We start from the raw sequence: 21,099 nt of genomic DNA on the forward strand, positions 1-21,099 counted from the left end.
CGGAGTGCCAAGCTTTTAAATTGTCATAAACTCTCCTCCAAGATGAATATTGCCTGTGAGACTTGAATTATCTCTGTATGGAATAATGTAACAGTGATTCCAATTTTATGAGCTTGTTTTTCTCAGTCTTTTGCGATCAATTTCATTTAGCTTTATGTGGCTTCGCTAGTTTAATTGCCTGGTATATTTTCCCTCGTGTTTTCCGTGCTGTAAGCATAAAATATGTAAATTATAATATTTCCCTAATATAAAAGTGATAGAGCGACAAATAAGAGAGGAGGGTTCATTTTTGAAGACGGCGATATTGATAATTTGGTTCACATTGTATCTGAATGTCATTAGTTTTGCATCCCTTCCTCTGAGTGCATGGTAGAGGTCTTCTCGGGTCCACAAAGTTGGACCCATACCTGAACTGACTCGAGGACAATCAGACCTGGACCCGAACGGACCCGATAACAATCAAGCCCGATTGGACCAGAGTGACAGAAATGATTCTTATCAGCAAAGTTGCTCTTCTGTTTAATGAATAGGTCTTTATAGATGGGTTGGTTGTTTAGCAACAAAACCGACACTTGCACAACTATGGGGCAAAACAGACGGGATCTGCTTAGATTGTTGACAACATGTAAGCTATATTTCATCTCCAATATTTATTGAAAACACACATTTGCACAGTGAGCACATGTTGTCTTTCAAATACGTCGTTACAGTTGGTGGTTAGCTGGCTAGAGAATTTTTATCATATTAGCATTGACATGAAATCCGTCAAAACACCTCAAAACAAGAGATGGTATCATCTGAAACGAGCCACTTGCGATTCTCCATATGTCATTCTTGCTGGCAATCTGGCCATCCAGAATCAGTTAGCGTGTACATTGTTTTCAGCTAATATGTTGGCCTTCTATTCACCTTATTTTTTATTTCTTGTACACCTTTTTTCTCCCCAATTGGTAGTAGTTACACTCTTGTCTCATTACTGCAACTCCCGTACAGACTCGGGAGAGGTGAAGGTCAAGAGCAATGCGTCCTCCGAAACACAACCCAACCAAGCCGCACTGCTTCTTGACACAATGCATATCCAACCCAGAAGCCAGCCACACCAATGTGTCAGAGGAAACACTGTACAACCAGGTTGCCAAGTGATTCCTCCAACACATTGGTGTGGCTGGCTTCTGGGTGTGTGCACTGCACCCAGCCCGACACAGGAGTCTCTAGTGCACAATGAGACAAGGATATCCCTGCCGGCCAAACCCTCCTTAACCCGGACAACGCTGGGCAAATTGTGCGCCGCCCCATGGGCCTCCCAGTTGCGGCCGGTTGTGACAGAGCCTGGGCTCGAACCCAGAATCTCTGGTGGCACAGCTAGCACTGCGATGCAGTGCCTTAGACCACTGCACCACCCGGGAGGCCTAATAAATTCACCTTATTAGCGTCAAATAAATATGCTACAGGATATGCAGGCCGTGGTCTGTTTCTAGCAGCTGTAGTTACATAGACCCAAGACCCGATGACGATTAAACAGGACCCGACCCGGACCCGAGGGAAAAGTTTGGATTCTGGGTCAGGTCTTGGGTATTCGGGTTCGGGTTGACCCGTGAAGACCTCTAGTGCATGGAGGGGGCAAACAGAGAGATCATCATGTTGCCCAGACGTGTAGTGTAATATGACACAGTGGAACATGGAGCGAGATGCCATTTTACATATTTTTTGCGATGTCCATGTACACTTAAGAAAACATAAACCACTACCTACTCTATTAATACCCTTAAACTTCACGTTTCAGAAGTTTGATGACAAATAACCTACTGTCCAGTCCATTGTCAGAACATACAATACACTGACAGATACACAAAGATAAAGCTACCGTCATCATTTCATGGCTGCTGAAAATTCAAATTGCAGCTCAAAGCACCACAAATAGCTTGCCAGCACAGTCAGCTGTGTCACTTTCTTCAGAACCACATTCAGCTGTCTGATAAAATGTATTCCACACCAAAGCCATTTATCTCACCAGGAACAATAGATTTCACAAGGTCTGTCTATTGGAACATTTATAGACTGGGATGGAATAGGCTGTGGAATCAGTTCTATTCTGACCCCTTGACTTTTTCCTAATTTTGTTACCTTTCCACATTTTGTTGCTGAGCTCAGTTTTCGAGTCTCATAGCAAAGGGTCTGAATACTTATGTAAATAAGGTATTTCTGTTTTTATTTTGAATACATTTGCATTGTGGGATATTGTGTGTAGATTGATGAGGAAAACAATTAATTTAATCAATTTTAGAATAAGGCTGTACGTAACAAAATGTGGAAAAAGGGAAGGGGTCTGAATACTTTCAAAATGCACTGTATGTGACGCAGTACGCAATTTTCTGGGACCACCTTTGGCTTGTGGGCCCTACTTTCAGAACTACTGGCTAAAATGTATACAAAAGTACCAGAGAATCTCTTTAAAACTCACCACATGCTGTGCTGCACCCTGTCAACTTCCATATCGTTTTTATCACATCTCTTCTCTGCCAGTCTGTTTCGCCATCAGTATTTCATACCAGCAATCATACAATTATGTGTTATCATGAGAAAACACAGAGCCATGTATCATGCCAGTAGTCTTATCAACGCAATTTATATTCAAAATTCTGACGAAAAATTATAAATACTGTAGGAATCCAACCCTGAGAAAGACCTTCATACATCATGTTATATCAGGAGAGCTGGTATAATGTTTTGATGTGTAAATGTAAAGCAACAGCCAGGCTCACATGGAATTATGATACACAATGATAGAAGGGAGGATAGAGAAATAGCTGGAAAACATACTCATGAAAACAGGTCCTGTATATAATTGACAGTCTGGTTTTCGATCGACAAAGTACTTGGACTCGTCTTTCAGGTTAAGGAAAAATTGTTTCTGTAGGTCCATCGAAAAAAGTGATTGTGAGAAGAAAGGTGGCCAAGAAAGATTTAGGTGCAACCTTCCCCTGTAATGTGTGAACCTGATAATAGAATCTGACACCTATTAGAGAGAGACGTGGTTATTGCAAAAACATTTGAAAGTTGTGTCCATAAATCTGCATGGGGCTATAAATCAAGTAATGACTTGTTGTGTACAGAGGACTGAATAATAGCCCTTTTTACAAACCAGTGTTCAAAACACTTCACCTGCAGCCTGGGAGAAAGGCATGTCACTTTGTGATGAATGGTCGCCTTTGTATTGCGCTCCTAACACAGATTTACCCCTTGTTATGAAAGAAATCTTGATAAATTGAGTCTATTTTCATTGCTTTGACTAATTATTTCACAATTCTGCTTGAGTCTGTGAGGTGTAGCCTACCGGCTGCATTCCAGTGCAGTATCGTTAAAGCGCCTGCAGCTACGTGTGTGTCTGTGTCTAAACAGGAAAGAGTTATCTTTTTCTTATAGTGTTCTCTCTGACAGACAGTCAGCCGCCTGGTCCAGTCATATAGCAGACATTATGATTGGCTCTCTGCATGACATCGAGCATTATGGAGATGGATTGGAGTAATAAACTCTAGCTGGCTGCCCACGCTACACGCTACAGTAATCTAAACAGAGGCTAATACACCGACACAGACCGGACAAACATACAGCAGGAGAAAACATACCAATGCATACAAACAGGGGAAAATGCAATGCCAGAGAATTTACTATACAAGCTGTTCTGTTATTTATTTTTTAGAACTCCCTGCAAAGTCGTATTGATTCCTGAAATGGTGATGGATGCAAAATTGTCCATGTTTTTGGATGACTTGAAATGCTATAATGAAAACCCCTGTTACGAAATCTAGAATGAGATGACAGACTGATCTACCAGTAGATCTATCTGGCTCAGGTCTGGTTGAATAAATACTATTGCCACAGGAATTGGCAGAAGTTTTGCTAGGTTTTCACAGTACAGAAAGTTCTTCCATGGTCATTTCCGAAAAAATGCTGGTAAGGCACATTTACTTACTTTTCCCATTTTGGCCCCCAGTCTCCAAACACTTAGGAGAGTCAATGACTGAGCCATGAATGTAAAAGAGCAACCTTTTATTGCCACTTTACTTAATCAACTTAAAATGGCAACGTGTCACCGGTAGGCATTGCTTAGTGAAGTGCAGTGGCGCTGGAACACATAATTACACTGTATGACTGTTAAAGTGAGTCTTTAAGAGCTGTTCGGATCATTCTGTATAAGTGCTGCTGGGTACTCTCTCTCAGATTCACGCTCCCTAGCTTACCCCCTTTTTGCTGTTGACTTCAGCATGCTGCCATGGCAACTAAAAGCCTCTGTCTCTCAATCAAGCTGGATTTGATTTTAGACATTCTTAATGTGGATAGATCCCTTCAATTGTAGAAATGATGTGTGTATTCAAAAACACTCTATCGTGGCTAATATTATGAACACAGTGTAATTTGCCTGCTGAGTCACGTGCATCATGCTTGGAAGTTGGCATGAGTATGGGCTGTAGTCACTCAGGCTCTCTACATCTGCTAGCAAGGAACTATTTCATGGCTGGACTACTAATGCAACCCTGCACAGTTCAGCCTGAAATGCATTGGATATTACTCTCATTGAATTAGGTCTAGCATTGCACATTGTAGTGCCATCTTACTGTAACTAAGCACATCTATCAGTGAATTATTCACTAATTGAAAAGACAATAGTTTTGCTGTTGCAACAAGTCACTGACAGCAGATTCCGGGACAATTCAATGATTTTAATGCACAGGGGCCGAATGTAGCTGGGAATTATTGAAGCATAACTTAAAAAATGGTCCAGTGCATGCATGTGTGTCGGGGAGCATTGCAGGCAGACCTTGTGCTACTGGGATGTCTTTGTCCAGACATTCTTTGCGTTAACTTTTCAGGTTGACGAGAGATCAGATGTACTTCTATGTTTTATAGCCAAGAAAGAATGGAATTTACAAGCTGAAAATAATCGGGTCCGTAACTACGTGTGAAGACACCGAGGTGCAGACCTCTGACATGTTTTATAATAAAATATATATACTGTGTATTGTATACATTAAAGAAAATCAATTACTGGTCAACATCTAAATATTGCTTCCAGAGTTGATCAAAGCTCAGAACGCTTATATTCTTGATCTGACGGATCGCGCCTGCCTATTTGCGAACGATTGGAATCATGAACAGTGGTTTATTGGTTATGTTCACCTGCGTCCCCTGGATTTGCCTCCCGGACATGAAACACACTACCCGTCTGCTCAAGTAGAAACTCTGCTGACAGTGTGTTTGCGAGATGCCGGGCAGAAGGCAATTTTAAAACCGCCCGCGACTGCTGACGTGTCTACAGACATCCCCCAAACAAACAAATAACGACTCTCGGAGAACGAGCGCGCAACTGGTAATACAGTAGATACACTACACGGCCAACAGTATGTGGACACCTGTTCGTCGAGTATCTCATTCCAAAATCATGGGCATTAATATGGAGTTGGTCCCCCCTTTGCTTGCATCTCAGCTTCCATTCCATCACAAGAGCATTTGAGAGGTCGGGCACTGATGATGGGCGGTTAGGCCTGGCCTGCAGTTGGCATTCCAATTCATCCCAAAGATATTTGATGGGGTTGAGGTCAGGGCTCTGTGAAGGCCAGTCAAGTTCTTCCACACCTATCTCGAAAAACCATTTCTGTGTGGACCTCACTTTGTGCATGGGTGCATTGTCATGCTGAAACAGGAAAGGGCCTTCTCCAAACTGTTGCCACAAAGTTGGAAACACAGAATCGTCTACAATGTCATTGTATGCTGTAGCGTTAAGATTTCCATTCACTGGAACTAAGGGGCCTAGCCCCAACCATGAAACACAGCCCCAGAATATTATTACTCCTCCACCAAACTGTACAGGTGGCAATATGCATTCGGGCAGGTAGCGTTCTCCTGACATCTGCCAAAGCCAGATTCGTACGTCGGACTGCCAGATGGTGAAGCGTGATTCATCACTTCAGAGAATGCGTTTCCACTGCTCCAGAGTCTAATGGCGGCGAGCTTTACATCACTCTAGCCAAAGCTTGGCTTTGCACATGTTGATCTTAGGCTTGTGTGCGGGTGTTCGGCCATGGAAACCCATTTCGTGAAGCTCCCGACGAAAAGTGCTGACGTTGCTTCCAGAGGAAGTTTGGAACTCGGTAGTGAGTGTTGCAGCCAAGTACAGATGATTTTTACACGCTACGCACTTCAGCACTCGACAGTCCCACGCTGTGAGCTTGTGTGGCCTACCACATCGCGGCTGAGCCATTGTTACTCATAGACGTTTCCACTTCACAATAACAGCACTTACAGTTGCCTGGGGCAGCTCTATCAGGGCAGAAATTTTACGAACTGACATGTTGGAAAGGCATTCTATGACTGTGCCACATTGAAAGTCACTGAGCTCTTCAGTAAGGCCATTCTACTGCCAATATTTGTCTATGGAGATTGCATGGCTGTGTGCTCAATTTTATACACCTGTCAGTAACGGGTGTGGCTGAAATAGCCGAATCCACTAATTTGAAGGGTTGTCCACATACTTTTGTATATATAGTGTATGTCAGTCAGATAGCTATCTGCCAGTAGAAACTTATATTGCAGTAACGTTGAAGGACTCTGGCTAGTATTAGGCTACTCATTCAGCAAGAAGGATGAAGTAAGAAGCTAACGTTATACGGAGCTTACCTCAGCAGGAGCAAAACATTGGCTACTAAGTTCTCATAATAGCTTTTAATTACAGAGAGTAGGCTAGTGAGAGACAGTGAAGTGGCGTTCAGTGGTGAGACTGAGGCAGGCTGCAATGCATGCAGGAGGAAGCAGAGATTCTGAAAATCAACCTGCAATAGAGAATGCTGGGAAATATGATAATAGTGGGCGTGGTTTTGAGCATAGATACGTTTGTAATTTTTCTCAACGAGCTTGTTCAAATTCAGCTCACTTTGAGCGGAGTTTGTTGAGTAAACAAATGTTAACACACAGGCTCAAATCTTGTCCTTTTGAAGTCCGCTCAACTCGCAGAATAACGCTGATTAAGCAATTGGTTCAGTTGGCTTTTTAACATTGAAGGCCACTTTATTCAATAAATAGGATGTGTGAAATGTAAACAGGCTGAAGAACTCAGTGAATAGAATAGTGTCTCCACGAGAAATAACACATTTGCAACACACTGAGAGTGCCTTAGACTGATGTTTTGTTACTGCTAGCTTTCTCAATCTCAAGAAAATTGTCAGCAGACAGCTAGACAAAAGGAAATCAGGGGGACAGAGGGAGATTCAGAGTGTATGTTTCACAGTGAAAGAAGAGAATGAGAAATGATTTAGGGGAAAGAATGGAGGTACAGTAATGACTTTGTGATGGAGGGATAGTGAGGCTAATGCTGATATAGAATAGAAAGATTGAGATTGAGGGGGTTTTCTGACAGTCATGGCTGCCAAAAAGGATATATATACTGTCTGGGGTTCTACCAGTGGTGTGACCAATTAAAAACAAATTGTCTTTAACAGACAGGGAGGACAAGGAGTATATTGAAGAGTACAGCATGCACAGTACATTATATGTGAACACCCTCCATACACTGGTTTTAGTCACCGTCACTATCTACTGATATGAATCAGTTTTATTCTCACGAGAGGCTAAAGTTGACCATCATTTTGATGTGAATTCTAAAATAAGTTTGGAATGTTTTTACAGTACCTAAAAGCTTTTGTACTTTCTACATGGAATCGGTTATTTTACAGCATATCAAGGCATTATCAATGCCTGTAAACAGAGACAGAGTCCAGCCTACCAGACAAACATATTGACAACTAGTTTCAACCAGTTTTCACAGACTTGCTTTAGTAGACTAAAATATATTTCTAATTGTGTGATAAAGCTGTTGATTCCCGGTGCCTACGGTAGAATACTGCAATACTGTGCAGCACACCAACGACTGTAAAAGAGTACACCACAATCTCACCATCTTCCACCATCTTGTGTGTTTTATTTTATTCCTCGTGTTACTATATTCTTTTTTTTTAAATCTGCATTGTTGGGAAGGGCTCGTGAGCAAGCATTTCACGGTAAAGTCTCACCAGCTCTATTCGGCGCATGCGACAAAATAAGATTTGATTTGATTTGAAAAATGTTATTTAGTTAGGTCAATATGTTTGTCTGGTAGGCTGAACTCTGTCTCTGTTTACAGGCAGAAATACTGTATGTCAAGATGTTATCAGAAGACCCACCACACAGGCTTGGATTTACCTGAAGTATACCAACCTGGGTTTCTAAAGCATTGATAATGCCTTGATATGCTATCGCCTATGACGCCCAGTGTGGGTTGGAAAAAATATCACAAATGTAACAACCCTTATGTGCTATAGCACCAACCACCTGTTCTAATTCATAGATACAAAAGGACACCACAGTCTAGTACCTCCACACCATCTAGACATCTCTGAATTGTCCCAAAATATGAGGGTATTATACAGTATATGGATGTGAGATTTCAGTAGGCGCAGTAATAGCACCATGATAGCAGTGTATTATTCCCCCCATAGATGATAGCATTTCCACTCCAGGAGAAAAGCTTATTACTGAGCGATGTTCCCCTTCACCAGCATATCTGTCATAGAGCGCAGTCAGACGGAGCACTGCCAAAACCGGAGCTGCTCTGGACCCGGGAAGACAGAACGCTCACACAATCAGAACCTCTGTTCTACCTGTCATATTATTTTCCACCTGATATTATCTTTAAAGGGACGTTTGTCCATGCAAGTTTAATGTGGAGGATTAGTGTGGACACAGGGTGGACTGAGATAAATCTGTTCTCAAACAGTAGGTATAGGCTAGACGTTTAAATTGATTCCATAAATGTGGAGCCCTGTAGTAAGCTGTTGTAGTAGCTTTTTCTACATGCAGCTCTATACAGCGCATTCGGAAAGTATTCAGACCCCTTGACTTTTTCCACATTTGTTACATTACAGCCTTATTCTAAAATGGATTACAAATTAAAAATCCCTCATCGATCTTCACACAATACCCCATAATGACAAAGCGAAAACAGGTTTTTAGAAATGTGTTATTAACATAATTATTCAGACCCTTAGCTATGAGACTCGAAATTGAGCTCAGGTGCATCCTGTTTCCCATTGATCATCCTTGATGTTTCTACAACTTGATTGGAATCCACCTGTGGGAAATTCAATTGATTGGACATGACTTGGAAAGGCACACACCTGTCTATATAAGGTCCCACAGTTGACAGTGCATGTCAGAACAAAAACCAAGCCATGAGGTCGAAGGAATTGTCCGTAGAGCTCCGAGACAGGATTGTGGGGAAGGGTACCAAAACATTTCTGCAGCAATGAAGGTCCCCAAGAACAGTGGCCTCCATCATTCTTAAATGGAAGAAGTTTGGAACCACCAAGACTCTTCCTAGAGCTGGCTGCTCCCAGCCAAACTGAGCAATCGGGGGAGAAGGTGCCTTGGGCACGGAGGTGACCAAGAACCCGATGATCACTCTGACAGAGCTCCAGAGTTCCTCTGTTGAGATGGGAGAACCTTCCAGAGGGACAACCACCTCTGCAGCATTCCACCAAACAGATCTTTATGGTAGAGTGGCCAGACGGAAGACACTCCTCAATAAAAGGCACATGAGATTCTCTGGTCTGATGAAACCAAGATTGAACTTTTTGGCCTGAATGCCTAGCGTCACATCTGGAGGAAACCTGGCACCATCCCTACGGTGAAGCATGGTGGTGGCAGCATCATGCTGTAGGGATGTTTTTCAGCGGTAGGGACTGGGAGACTAGTCAGGATCGAGGGAAAGATGAACGGAGAAAAGTACAGAGAGATCCTTGATGAAAACCTGCTCCAGAGCTCTCAGGACCTCAGACTGGGGCGAAGGTTTACCTTCTAAGAGGTCAACGACCCTAAGCACACAGCCAAGACAACGCAGGAGTGGCTTCAGGACAGGTCTCTGAATGTCCTTGAGTGGCACAGCCAGAGCCCGGACTTGAACCTGATGTAACATCTCTGGAGAGACCTGAAAATATCTGTGCAGCGATGCTCCCCATCCAACCTGACAGAGCTTGAGAGGATCTACAGAGAGTAATGGGAGAAACTCCCCAAATACAGATGTGCCAAGCTTGTAGCATCGTACCCAAGAAGACATGAGGCTGTAATCGCTGCTAAAGCTGCTTCAACAAAGTACTGAGTAAAGGGTCTGAATAGGTAGCAAGTAGCCGAGTGGTTAGAGCATTGGGCCAGTAACCGAAAGGTTGCTAGATCGAATCCCCAAGGTAAAAATCTGTTGTTCTGCCCCTGAACAAGGCAGTTAACCCACTGTTCCTAGGCCTTAACCGACTTATCTAGTTAAAATAAATGCATTTATTATATATTGATTTTTTTTATACATTTGCAAACATTTCTAAAACCTGTTTTTGCTTTGTCATTATGGGGTATTGCGTGTAGATTGATGAGAGAAGAAAAACAATTGAATACAATTTAGAATAAGGCTGTAACGTCAAGGGGTCTGAATACTTTCCGAATGCCCTGTAGACGCTGTTGACTTACACTGTAGTCATTTAATCAGTTTGATTCCGAGGGGGCTTTTGTTTCCATGGAGAATAACCAAAGGTGCAAAATGTGAGGGGCTCATTCTAGAGCATTTGCTATCATCAGTAGCATGCAGAGATGTGTCCTCAGCTCACTGCAGTGTCATTAAACAGGTGCTTGGCAAGGTCGCTTATCATATGCAGGAGCATAACAAAGAGCCTGTAATGTCTCTGTCTGAGGCAAAGATTTACATTAAGGATTACACAAACAAGCAGTTTGAAGTAAACACCTTCCTTATACCGCCTCAGTGCAGCTCTGAAATAATAAACAGTTCTGTCAGGAGATCTTTGTTCGGGTTCTTTTTCTTCTTCTCTCCCTTTCGTCTTTTTGATGGATACAAAGTAGATCAGACAAATCATGAAAATGCTATGCCTGGATAAATGGAGCTTGTAAAATGTTTTTTAGTGACAGGTGGACAAAAAAAAGTCAGATCAATTATGTTTATTCTGCTTTCTCTTTTGTTGCTTCTGTGTCCCCAGTATAGTACAGTACTCCAATAATGATATGTCCCTTTAATGTGCCACGTTCAATGTCACTACTTTAATACGCCTTTGTACTGCAGATTTCATTTCAGAATGTGCATCTCAGTTATTGTTATAGCTACCATAGGCATTAAGTATCCTATGTGGTCTTGTTTAATAGATAGTCCATTATGTTAATTCGATTGAAATTGGAAATGTGTGCAGCGGAGTCTTACAATTTACTACCTCTGGCCCGTCATTGCAGTGTTTTACAAAGCATAAGGGTCTATAAAGTGGGTAGCTGTATTCCAAATATGCTGTGTGTAGCCAAAGCACTAGCAACATGCACATTGTTAGCACTAGCAACATGAACTTTGTTAGCTCTAGCAACATGCACTTTGTTTTAGTCTGTAATAGACAGTAATTGCCCAATTATGCCAACTCCAGAGATTTCTAAACGTATCACTACCACTAATTAATAAGAATATTATCTTTATTACTGTACCAACAACATGTAGTGTCATTATTTTGTGTTTGGTGAAGGTATTACAGGCTTGGTGTCAGAGTTATATTAATACACTGAATGGGGGTGTACTCTTTCTAGACCTATAGGGGAAGATTATGGCACTTTGTGGTTGGCAGCATTTAGCCATTTCCTAAATGCATTAGTCTGAGTCTAAGGCCTTGTGTGAGAGATACTGATTACATCAGACTGCATTACTGTACAATCTGAGTAGATTCTCTCACGAGACTTCGGATACAGAAATGTATAGACTTTTCACTTATCCAAAGTATCAAAATACTTTTTCAATGTCTCCGAGCTGGGTTTTTGAACAGCTGAGAACTCATACAATTCTGTATTAGCATTTTATTTGATGGTGCACCCTACTGTGTGAAAGGTAAGCTTAGTCTAGAGGCAGTACAAAGATAACTCTTATCAAAAGCTCTTGGTTATAACTGCTGAGTGCTGATTTTAGAGAAGCTCTTAACACTACTTGATAAAACTTTGTATTATTTTATTTAGCAGACGGGTGTGCTTGCTGAACCTATTAAGACCTATCTTTTTGTTCTGGCGTTAACATGTTATTTCTCAATTTTTCAGATGTAAATGGAGAAGCACAAGTGTCAAGAAGAAAAACAGGACATCTGCACGGTTTCAAACCGGATTTGCATTAAAAGGCAAACAACGACATCCCATCACTTTCCTCTAAAACAATCCATTACTGACAATTAATGTCAAGCAGCACATCAGTGCAGCATTATGCTGCCTTGCTGGAAGAAACACTGCTAATGGAAAGAAAGCCTTTTAAGATTCAATACATTAAATCCATATAAATGCACCAGAATGCCTTCAAAAGTCTCATGCTTGTACGTGTTGACAGTCGTTTGCTGGGCAAGTGCTCTTTGGTATTTGGGTATATCCCGGCCGACATCCTCCTATGTCAGTGGGCAGATGTCTTTGCCGATCCGGAAGACTGTGAAAACCCTGAAGAACACCACGTTCAGCAACATCCGGACGCGAACACTGAACCCACACGCCTTCGACTTTGTCATCAACGAGCCTAAGAAATGTGAGACCAACACGCCCTTCCTGGTCATCCTGATCAGCACCACACACAAAGAGTTCGATGCCCGTCAGGCCATCCGGGAGACCTGGGGCGATGAGAGCACCTACAGCGACATCCGCATCATCACCCTCTTCCTGCTGGGCCGTAACACGGACGCCGTCCTCAACCAGATGGTGGAGCAGGAGAGCCAGATCTTCCACGACATTGTGGTGGAGGACTTCATAGACTCGTACCACAACCTCACCCTCAAGACCCTGATGGGCATGCGCTGGGTGGCCACCTTCTGTTCCCAGGCCCAGTACGTCATGAAGACAGACAGCGACATCTTCGTCAACATGGACAATCTGGTCTACAAGCTTCTGAAGCCCACCACCAAGCCCAAGAGGAGGTACTTCACGGGCTACGTCATCAACGGAGGTCCCATCAGAGACATGCGCAGTAAGTGGTACATGCCCAGAGACCTGTACCCCGAGGCTAAGTATCCACCCTTCTGCTCGGGCACGGGGTACGTGTTCTCAGTGGACGTGGCTGAGCTAATCTATAAGACCTCTCTGCACACCAGACTGCTCCACCTGGAGGATGTGTACGTGGGACTGTGTCTGAGGAAGCTGGGCATCCATCCCTATCAGAACAGTGGCTTCAATCACTGGAAAATGGCCTACAGCCTGTGTAGGTACCGTCGTGTTATCACTGTCCACCAGATTTCACCGGAAGAAATGCACCGGATCTGGAACGACATGTCAAGCAAGAAACACCTCAGATGCTAGCACCTGAGGACAACTTGGACCCTTCTTCTGTTTTTTTTTTATCTCTCAACCTGGTGTTCTAACAAAGTTTGTTTTCATTTTCTGACAACATTAGTTCTCTATAGGCTACTAGTATACTTCTACTGAATCCAATGTAGCTGTTGGGTGCATGAGGCTTGTAAAGTGCATGTTCTCATTCAAACACACACTAAGATAGTGTTGTTACTAGTCATTTTGTAATCTCTGGTCAAGAGCTATAGACTTCAACAACTCATTTTGATGAACATTTACTCTGTAAAGTGAAACCAGAGAGGTATTATTGAAAGAAAAAATGATGTATATGTCAGTGTAAGTGTCTATCTAGTTTCTGTCAAGTTCTCATGCTGTTTTGGGGATGGTACTTCCTTACAGCGGGACAAAGCCTCACCCACACCATGTCTCATCCCTCCTACCAGGCTTATGGATGGTCAACAGTTGTAGGCTACACCATAGTACATACACATTTAAATAGCAAATAATGCTGCAACAATGACAACAACAACATCTATATTCTGCAAACGTAGACCAAGTGCGAATGTTAATTGTTATTTTCTATTGTTGCCATTTAATAAGAAATGAATACATCTCTGCTGGATGTACTTTAACAATATTGGTAGTGATGTTCACTATTACCCAGTGTTCAAAAGTACATGTGTGGGTCAAACAGGTGTTATAAATGTGATTTTTCCTGGATATCTTTGTTTACATATTGGTGTAAATGTAACTGCCTCTTCAGCTGGAAAGAGACAGGATAATGCTTTTTACATTTAGGTGTAATTTATCATTTTTACTCAAATTATTTTCTTACAGTGTACTTTTAAGTATTTAATGATGTCATGCTACATGCTTCTGATAAAACTGGTTACTATTACTGTACTCTACGTAGAGCGGATCCACTACCAAGTATCGACAGACATTACATATCATCTTGTGCAAGTGACAATTTACATAGTAACTTTTATCTAAATTCCCAAGTGAATCTATTATAATGTGTATTTGGCATAGCTTTACTGAATCACTGCTATTGAAATAATGGGAAATAATTCAATTTTCTGCAACTTAGATAGCTGCTATGGCCCAAATGTCATTTTCAAGTGTTTATAATTTTTTTTTTAAGTATTTAGTATTAGAAGATATTGTGACATTTGACTGTGAAAGTATAAAGATATATCCTGAAGGAGGTTGTTGTGATATAAAGTATGTTTTTTACATAAAAAAATATTCATACTTGAAAAGTAATGAAACCTATTCAATGCCTTGTATACTTGGTGACCCTTAAGAGAAAGGGGGATACCTACTCAATTGCACAATTGAATACATTCAACTGAAATGTGTCTTCTGCATTTAACCCTACCACTCTGAATCAGAGAGGTGGGTTAATCGACGCCATCGGCGCCCAGTTGTTGTTGGGGGTTAACTGCCTTGCAAAAGGGTAGAACAGCAGATTTTCTCCACCTAGCCAGCTTGAGGGTTCAAACCAGCAACCTTTTGGTTACTGGCCCAATGCTCTTAACCACTAGGCTACCTGCCACATTCATGTTGATTACATTTGTTTAGGGGTTAGATTTGTTGAATTACTGCTACTTGTATGGATTTTCATGTTCATCAAATTTTATATTCATCAACAAACTCAAGTACCATCCACAAAATGACATCTAGTAGAAAATATTTTCATAGTTCCATGTAAAAGAGGGCATTTGTAACATCTACGTCAGTGGATCTAGCCAGTTCAATTCACCTTAGGTATCTTCCAAACATCAACATGCCAAATACTGTAACTTGTATGTAATAAAAGGAGACACAATTTGGCTGAAAGGACACCTCACTGCCTTTTCCATACAGACTTGGGAGAATTGACCTTCACAAGGTTGCCTAACCTGTTCTAATTCACATTAGCACATTGTAATGTTAACATTTTACAGTTTAGTAATTTAGCAGACACTCTTATAAAGAGCGACTTACAAGAGCAATTTTGATTAAGCGCCAGATTGTTCACCTAGTTGGCTCGGGGTACTTGACCCAACACTCTTAAAACCGCTAGGCTACCTGCGACCCATGTTTTGTATTATGACACTCCGCTTGGTACAGAATTACTTCAGTTAGGTAACGTTTATGAAATCAATACCAAATCAACTCAACTTTAGTTTTAATAATAGCAATTTATTTGTTGCTCCTCTGCAGGAATTTTTTTATCAGCTGATTACAGAAAGGGAACAAAGATAATATGCGTAAATGGTACAACTACTGTACATAGAAAACACAATAACTTACCTCTTAAAATAAAGTATTAAGAAAAGGTTAATATTTATTTACCACTTCAATGCTTTAGAAAATAATTTAGAGCTACTGTACTTGTTTGGACAAACGAATGGCTCATCAACCTTTCAATAGTTTCCTTTGGGTTTCGTTTGCAGATGCATTGTTATACAGTACATTTCAGAGAGTAATATGTAGGAAAAAACATCTTGTAGTGCAGTAAAACAGAGCAAGAAACTGAATTTTTCAAGATTTTATCAATTCATTTGGCTTCGGGAAAACACATTAACTGAAGCATGTTACAGGATTAAGGTTTGAGTTAAGGTTCAAATCACCATTATGTAATGACAAAGAATACAGGTTAAATTCTCATTACAATTCATAACACAAGTCTCCCAGGGCTAAGCATTGTTTTGTCAGGTGCATATACTCTGCCCCAAAAGTGCATTGTAGCTTGTCCTTAACTATTGACTTGAGAAAATACTACCATTGACTTGTATCACTGCTGGAATATAGGCATGTATGTTTGTGAAATGGTCCAAACAAACCAACATAAACAAGTTCTACTGTTCGCGGTCTCACTCAATACCTACGTTCTTAGGCACAGATCAATGAACAAGGCACCTCTAGCATTTTTAAGCATCAACACTGTCTTATGAAGAAGCAGCACATTTTACACGTCAGCAGGCTTCCGTCACTTTCACCGAAAATGGGTCCCATAAATGTATTGGTTTACTATCATCTATACACAGTACAGTTAATTCCTTTTAAAACATTCATTATGTTTATCACGAAAATGTGCTTTTTTCCCCCCATCAATAAAATAAATCGTACATTCTGAACAGGGACTACAATACAGACCTCTGAGGAACATTCCTTTATCTCAAATGAGTGGTCTGAAATGGAAGTTGAAGAATATATTTTTCACTGTGAAAACACAACAGTGAGAAACAAATAAAAGGCATTCTCAATGTAATAAATAATACTAAGAGCTTCGCTGAAAGCAGAGGTAACATGATAAAAAAGAAAAAAAAGAAAACAACTCCTAAGCCACTTTGTTTTATTCCTCAGCTATTACCGCCTGTGTACATCTTTAGTTTCCTGGGCTGAATCCTGGTCCGTCCGCTGGTCTGGCCTGGTTGGGGGTTCTTGGCGGTGGAATGTCGTCGGGGAGGGGGGGGGGAAGGGGGGGCTAGCTGAACTGTGACAAAGCTGGGCATCGGGGCAGGGAGGGGAGAATGGAAGAAAGGGAGAAAGGGGTGTGTCTGGTGCTTCTCGGTCTGTCTGTCTGTCTGCTCTGACCCACCTCCTCCATCTCAACTGCTTTGGCCATGATGAGGGAGGGCATCAGCTAACACTCAGCTGGGCGAAGCCGATCAGCTTCACGTCGTCTGCGATCTCCGTGTCATCACAGCCAGAAACCTGATGGAGGAGCAGGTTAAAAGGGTTGGCTGGGGACCATAAGATCCTACCAGCCACCGACACAGCAAGATCACCAGACATAATCCAACACCCAGTGAACAGCTGTACCCTAACAATAAGGATTTTGGTTTTGTCACTGATCCTACTTTAAAAAGTAAGCTACTGTTTAACGGATTCATATTATTTGTGACGTGTTTGGTCTTATATCCATTACAGCCAAGAAAAAAAAAGTTGAGCAAAGGAAAGATTTGTCCTCTTGTAACAGGACACGAGGGCACGGTAGAGGGATTACAGTCCTTCAAAAGATGATAGGTAGGTATCTACAGTATTTTTCCCTACAGCCAAGGTAGAACAATGTTATTCATCCACTTAATAATAGAACACGCCTCATATCCTCAGAGATGGCGTCTTAACAGCTCTTTCAATTACTACGTCAAGTTATTTCCCATTACTGTTGTGAGTAGAACCATGTCTCTAGACATCATGTGGAACAAACGATGCAAAACGCACACTGATAATTGCCCTTCAGGTATTCATTTCATCGATGAATTAATAATAGTATGATGCGACAGCTTTCCACTGTGACTGGTTGCAGAGCAATCCACAGCACTCTTCTGTGTTATGTGCTTTGTACTGGAAAAGAATGTTCCTTGTTAAAAGCTCTATGACTGTGTGGTACAGGTCTCTGTTGCGTTTAATGAGGATGATATAGGCAGTCCTTAAAACAAGGCTTTTTATAAGTACAGAACTTCTAAAAAGATGGTTACAGCAGGTATGCCTTTCTTTTTTTTAAAGAAACACATAATTACTTTGTCTGCACTTGCGTCAGCGGCACTGATTACTCCACTTAAGCCCTCCAAAAATGAGAGAAAAGCGCTGATGAAATACAAGTTGTATTTTATCGACAGGTTCACTTGAGAGTGAGCGTTTCTACTGCTAAATTCTAAACTAATTATGCTCCTATGCTTGTCCCACAAGTAGGCCTTATTACTGGCAATATGCATTCAGATTGGTCTGAGTAGAGTCCCTGCGAGGTAATCGATATCTCTTTTTCACCTCACCATCCCCCCTGGAAGTGGTAGAGTGTGAGTCAGTGGCCCAATATCTGCTCGCCTCCAGCAATTTACAGCGGAGCATGGAGAGGGGCTCTGTCTCTCCCCGGCGTCTGTGGCTGCAGCTGTATGTATAGAGGCCGCAAACATAATTCAGTGTTTCTGGTCGATATTTGGAGTTGAGTGGCTCTGTGTGACTTTGTGCTGCCTGGACTAGAGCAGTGTGTTAACAAATAGAAGTGGGAAAGTGCTCTGGCCAATATATATATATATACACACCCGGCCAGGCCCCAGCCAGCAGCACAGTCTGCCTGCTGCCCCACTAAGTCCCTCTGATGCAGTTCTGCACTCCAGAGAGTCTCCAGCGACATTCACCATCTGCCGATAAGACATGGCAGAAAGGGCGGACAGTGATGTACTGTGACCTACCGCACAGATGTTGTTTACCTCATCCACGCCATCTAAAAGGGAGCTAAAAAATAGCCCTAACACTACGGCAAACCACCCGGGATTGTCATTAATTGCTTCCTTTTAATTATTCTCCGTAGAGAAATTGAATTGTTTTGCTCGGTGTGGATCAATGTAAATCCCATCGCGCCGTGCATGGAGGGAAGCATACGTGCAGATTAGGAGCGTCACCCATCAGTTACTCCACTTAAAAGGACAAAGCCAGTGCTGCGACACGCCTGTCATCACAGATTTCTCCCATTCTCTAGCACCACTGCTCATTTGGGATTTGAATGGTGCGTCTATTTCCAGACATCACAACCCTAGAGCATTGTCCTTTAACATACATATTATGACAGTATATTTTCTCAAGTCAATCCGTCGGTGTGATGTAACGTTGTGTTTTTTTGGGGAAGCGTCCCTCTCTTATTTCACGTAGCCATCTTGAGACATGAGGTGGTGTGACATTTATCATCTGGGTACTCACCAGTTTAAAGGTCAACACTTTGTAGGTAGTCGGGTCATCTACAATCCTCTGAAGGTTAGCAGCAACTGCAAGGTGATGTTATATATAAAGAACGCGAGCGTTAATAGTGTTATTTCACAGTCACATCAGATAATCACAGATCATATTAATGAATCCAGACCGCACGGATCTGCTCTTATGCTTCACGTTGACTTTGAGAGGGATATGATTCTTTTGAAAATACCAGACCGGGGTCAAATACATTTGCCAAGTCCGTTCCAAATACTTTAACTGTGCTTGATCTAGTTTGCCCAGTAAAATAGTCCCAGACGTACAAACTCCAAGCTAAATCAAGCACACCTCACGTGGAAAATACCCCCTAAGCCCTGCAGTGTAACAGAAAACAAGGATGAGACGTTTACCGGCAGCAACATCGTGTCCATTGACAAGACCAGCTGAGAACAGTTCCTGGGAAACCCCAATAGCAGTGTCTATGGAGAGACACACAGTATTAGAACCAGGCGAGAAGCTAACACGTGACCAACGGTACTACAGTACACTTCAACACCAAATACAATAACAGGCGCTAATAACAACATTATAACAGGAGCTTCTTCACTTTGTGCAGCTTTTACCTCGGCCAGGAGTGAACTCAAACCGGATGTCGTTCAGCTCCTTCCTGGAGTTCCTAAGAAGAGAGATGAGAAGCTGATTAGTATGAGATGTGCCACATGTGACCATGGAACCCAACAGGCTGTCCTACATAGGAACAGACAGGAGGTCCAGGACCTAGTTAGTCTGATCCCAGATCTGTTTGTGCTTTAGACAACTATGGCATGACAATAGTCAGATGAGCTGGCTACAGCGCAAACAAATCTGGGACCAGACCAAGAGTCCCTGAATGGTCTATTTCATTTAGACTGTCTGAGGACGCTCCTGACAAGCAGACCCCAAGGAATAGCGGAATGGAAAAAGACAGCCTGGCTGCCACATCCACACTTTAACACTACAAGTCTCTAGGCTTAACACACTGGGTCATGTTAAGCAGATCAGTGTTGTTTTCTTACTAACTGCTTAAGTCAGTGTTACTACTAGCTACTGTAATATCATCCTGTATTTACTGACAACACAGTTGGTGAAGAATTAGTGCGGAAATGTTAATCCTTGCATGTGTCTTGTGCATATTAAATAGGCAGCATTGTAAGCTCAATAAATACATGCTTTTATGATGCATTGTAAGTCTTGTGTAGGGTTCCAAAGAACAGCTGACTGATGGTTACAGTAAACACCATGTTTATAGAGCATCGGCCAAACCCTCACTGTGCTCTGTGTACCAGTGGGGCACATACGTAGAGTATATAGCCTTTTGTGATGACAACAACGTTATCAAACCAGCGGGTGAAATGAATATCTTAGATGGCAGAAAAGGAAGTGTCGAAGTTCTCTCTGCACAGGCAATAAATAGAAGGCTAACATGATTTTGCAACAAAAAAAAACTAATATATATATATATATATCAGCAGGAAAAGAGTCCATTACAGAGAATCTCAATGGGTTCCATGAAGTAGATATTGTAACTGTGCTAATGCAATCCCGTACTTGCGGCTGTGGAAGACTGGAAATTTGATTTGAAGTGTTCTTTCCAGAATAAGGAAATACATATTTCCAGCAATATCTCACGCCCATTTGAATCACTATGGTTACATGTACTATGTTTAAAGTCCCGCAAACAGTGTGTTGTCCGTCGAAATACAAAAGTAGCCCGAACATATTTTAAATGACCGTTTAAATGACAAACATGTTCACAAGCCTCATTTGAATTAAACCATAATTACATTTTCACAAGGACTTTAGTCATTGGTAAAGCTAATATGAGTTATAATTGATAAAAGCATGTCTGAGGTATACTACTGCCTGAAGTGTTTCCACAATCTCAATGTCCCTGACCTTTTTATATAGCTCTGGTTTAGGAGAAGAAAATAGATGGATTCCTCCATGAAGGCGATCTGGGGGATTTTCATATTTGTCACCTGTACATGATTGATCCATTACTGA

At 41.8% G+C, this 21,099-nt stretch overlaps 2 protein-coding genes across 3 annotated transcripts in view; one reads left to right on the forward strand and one right to left on the reverse strand.

The window, feature by feature from the left end:
• Nucleotides 1-15,653, forward strand: part of b3galt1b (beta-1,3-galactosyltransferase 1b) — a 125,919-nt gene extending 110,266 nt beyond the window's left edge. For both annotated transcript variants that reach the window (XM_014164098.3, XM_014164096.3), the window contains exon 2: nucleotides 12,151-15,653. In XM_014164098.3, the coding sequence (XP_014019573.1) occupies nucleotides 12,394-13,383 (990 nt within the window). In that variant the 5' untranslated portion in view covers nucleotides 12,151-12,393 and the 3' untranslated portion in view covers nucleotides 13,384-15,653. The remainder of the gene's footprint in view (nucleotides 1-12,150) is intronic.
• Nucleotides 15,654-15,895: 242 nt separating this feature from the next.
• The window catches only part of LOC106581791 (serine threonine kinase 39), a 32,018-nt gene continuing 26,814 nt past the window's right edge, over nucleotides 15,896-21,099 (reverse strand). The window contains exons 15-18 of the mRNA XM_014164095.3: nucleotides 19,680-19,732; nucleotides 19,467-19,535; nucleotides 19,066-19,130; nucleotides 15,896-17,079 (exon numbers count right to left, since the gene is read on the reverse strand). Coding sequence (XP_014019570.1) covers nucleotides 17,005-17,079; nucleotides 19,066-19,130; nucleotides 19,467-19,535; nucleotides 19,680-19,732 — 262 coding nt within the window. The 3' untranslated portion in view covers nucleotides 15,896-17,004. The remainder of the gene's footprint in view (nucleotides 17,080-19,065; nucleotides 19,131-19,466; nucleotides 19,536-19,679; nucleotides 19,733-21,099) is intronic.

This window comes from Salmo salar, chromosome 21 (assembly GCF_965601325.2).
Source record: "Salmo salar chromosome 21, fSalSal1, whole genome shotgun sequence".
In the NCBI taxonomy this organism is placed as follows: domain Eukaryota; kingdom Metazoa; phylum Chordata; class Actinopteri; order Salmoniformes; family Salmonidae; genus Salmo; species Salmo salar.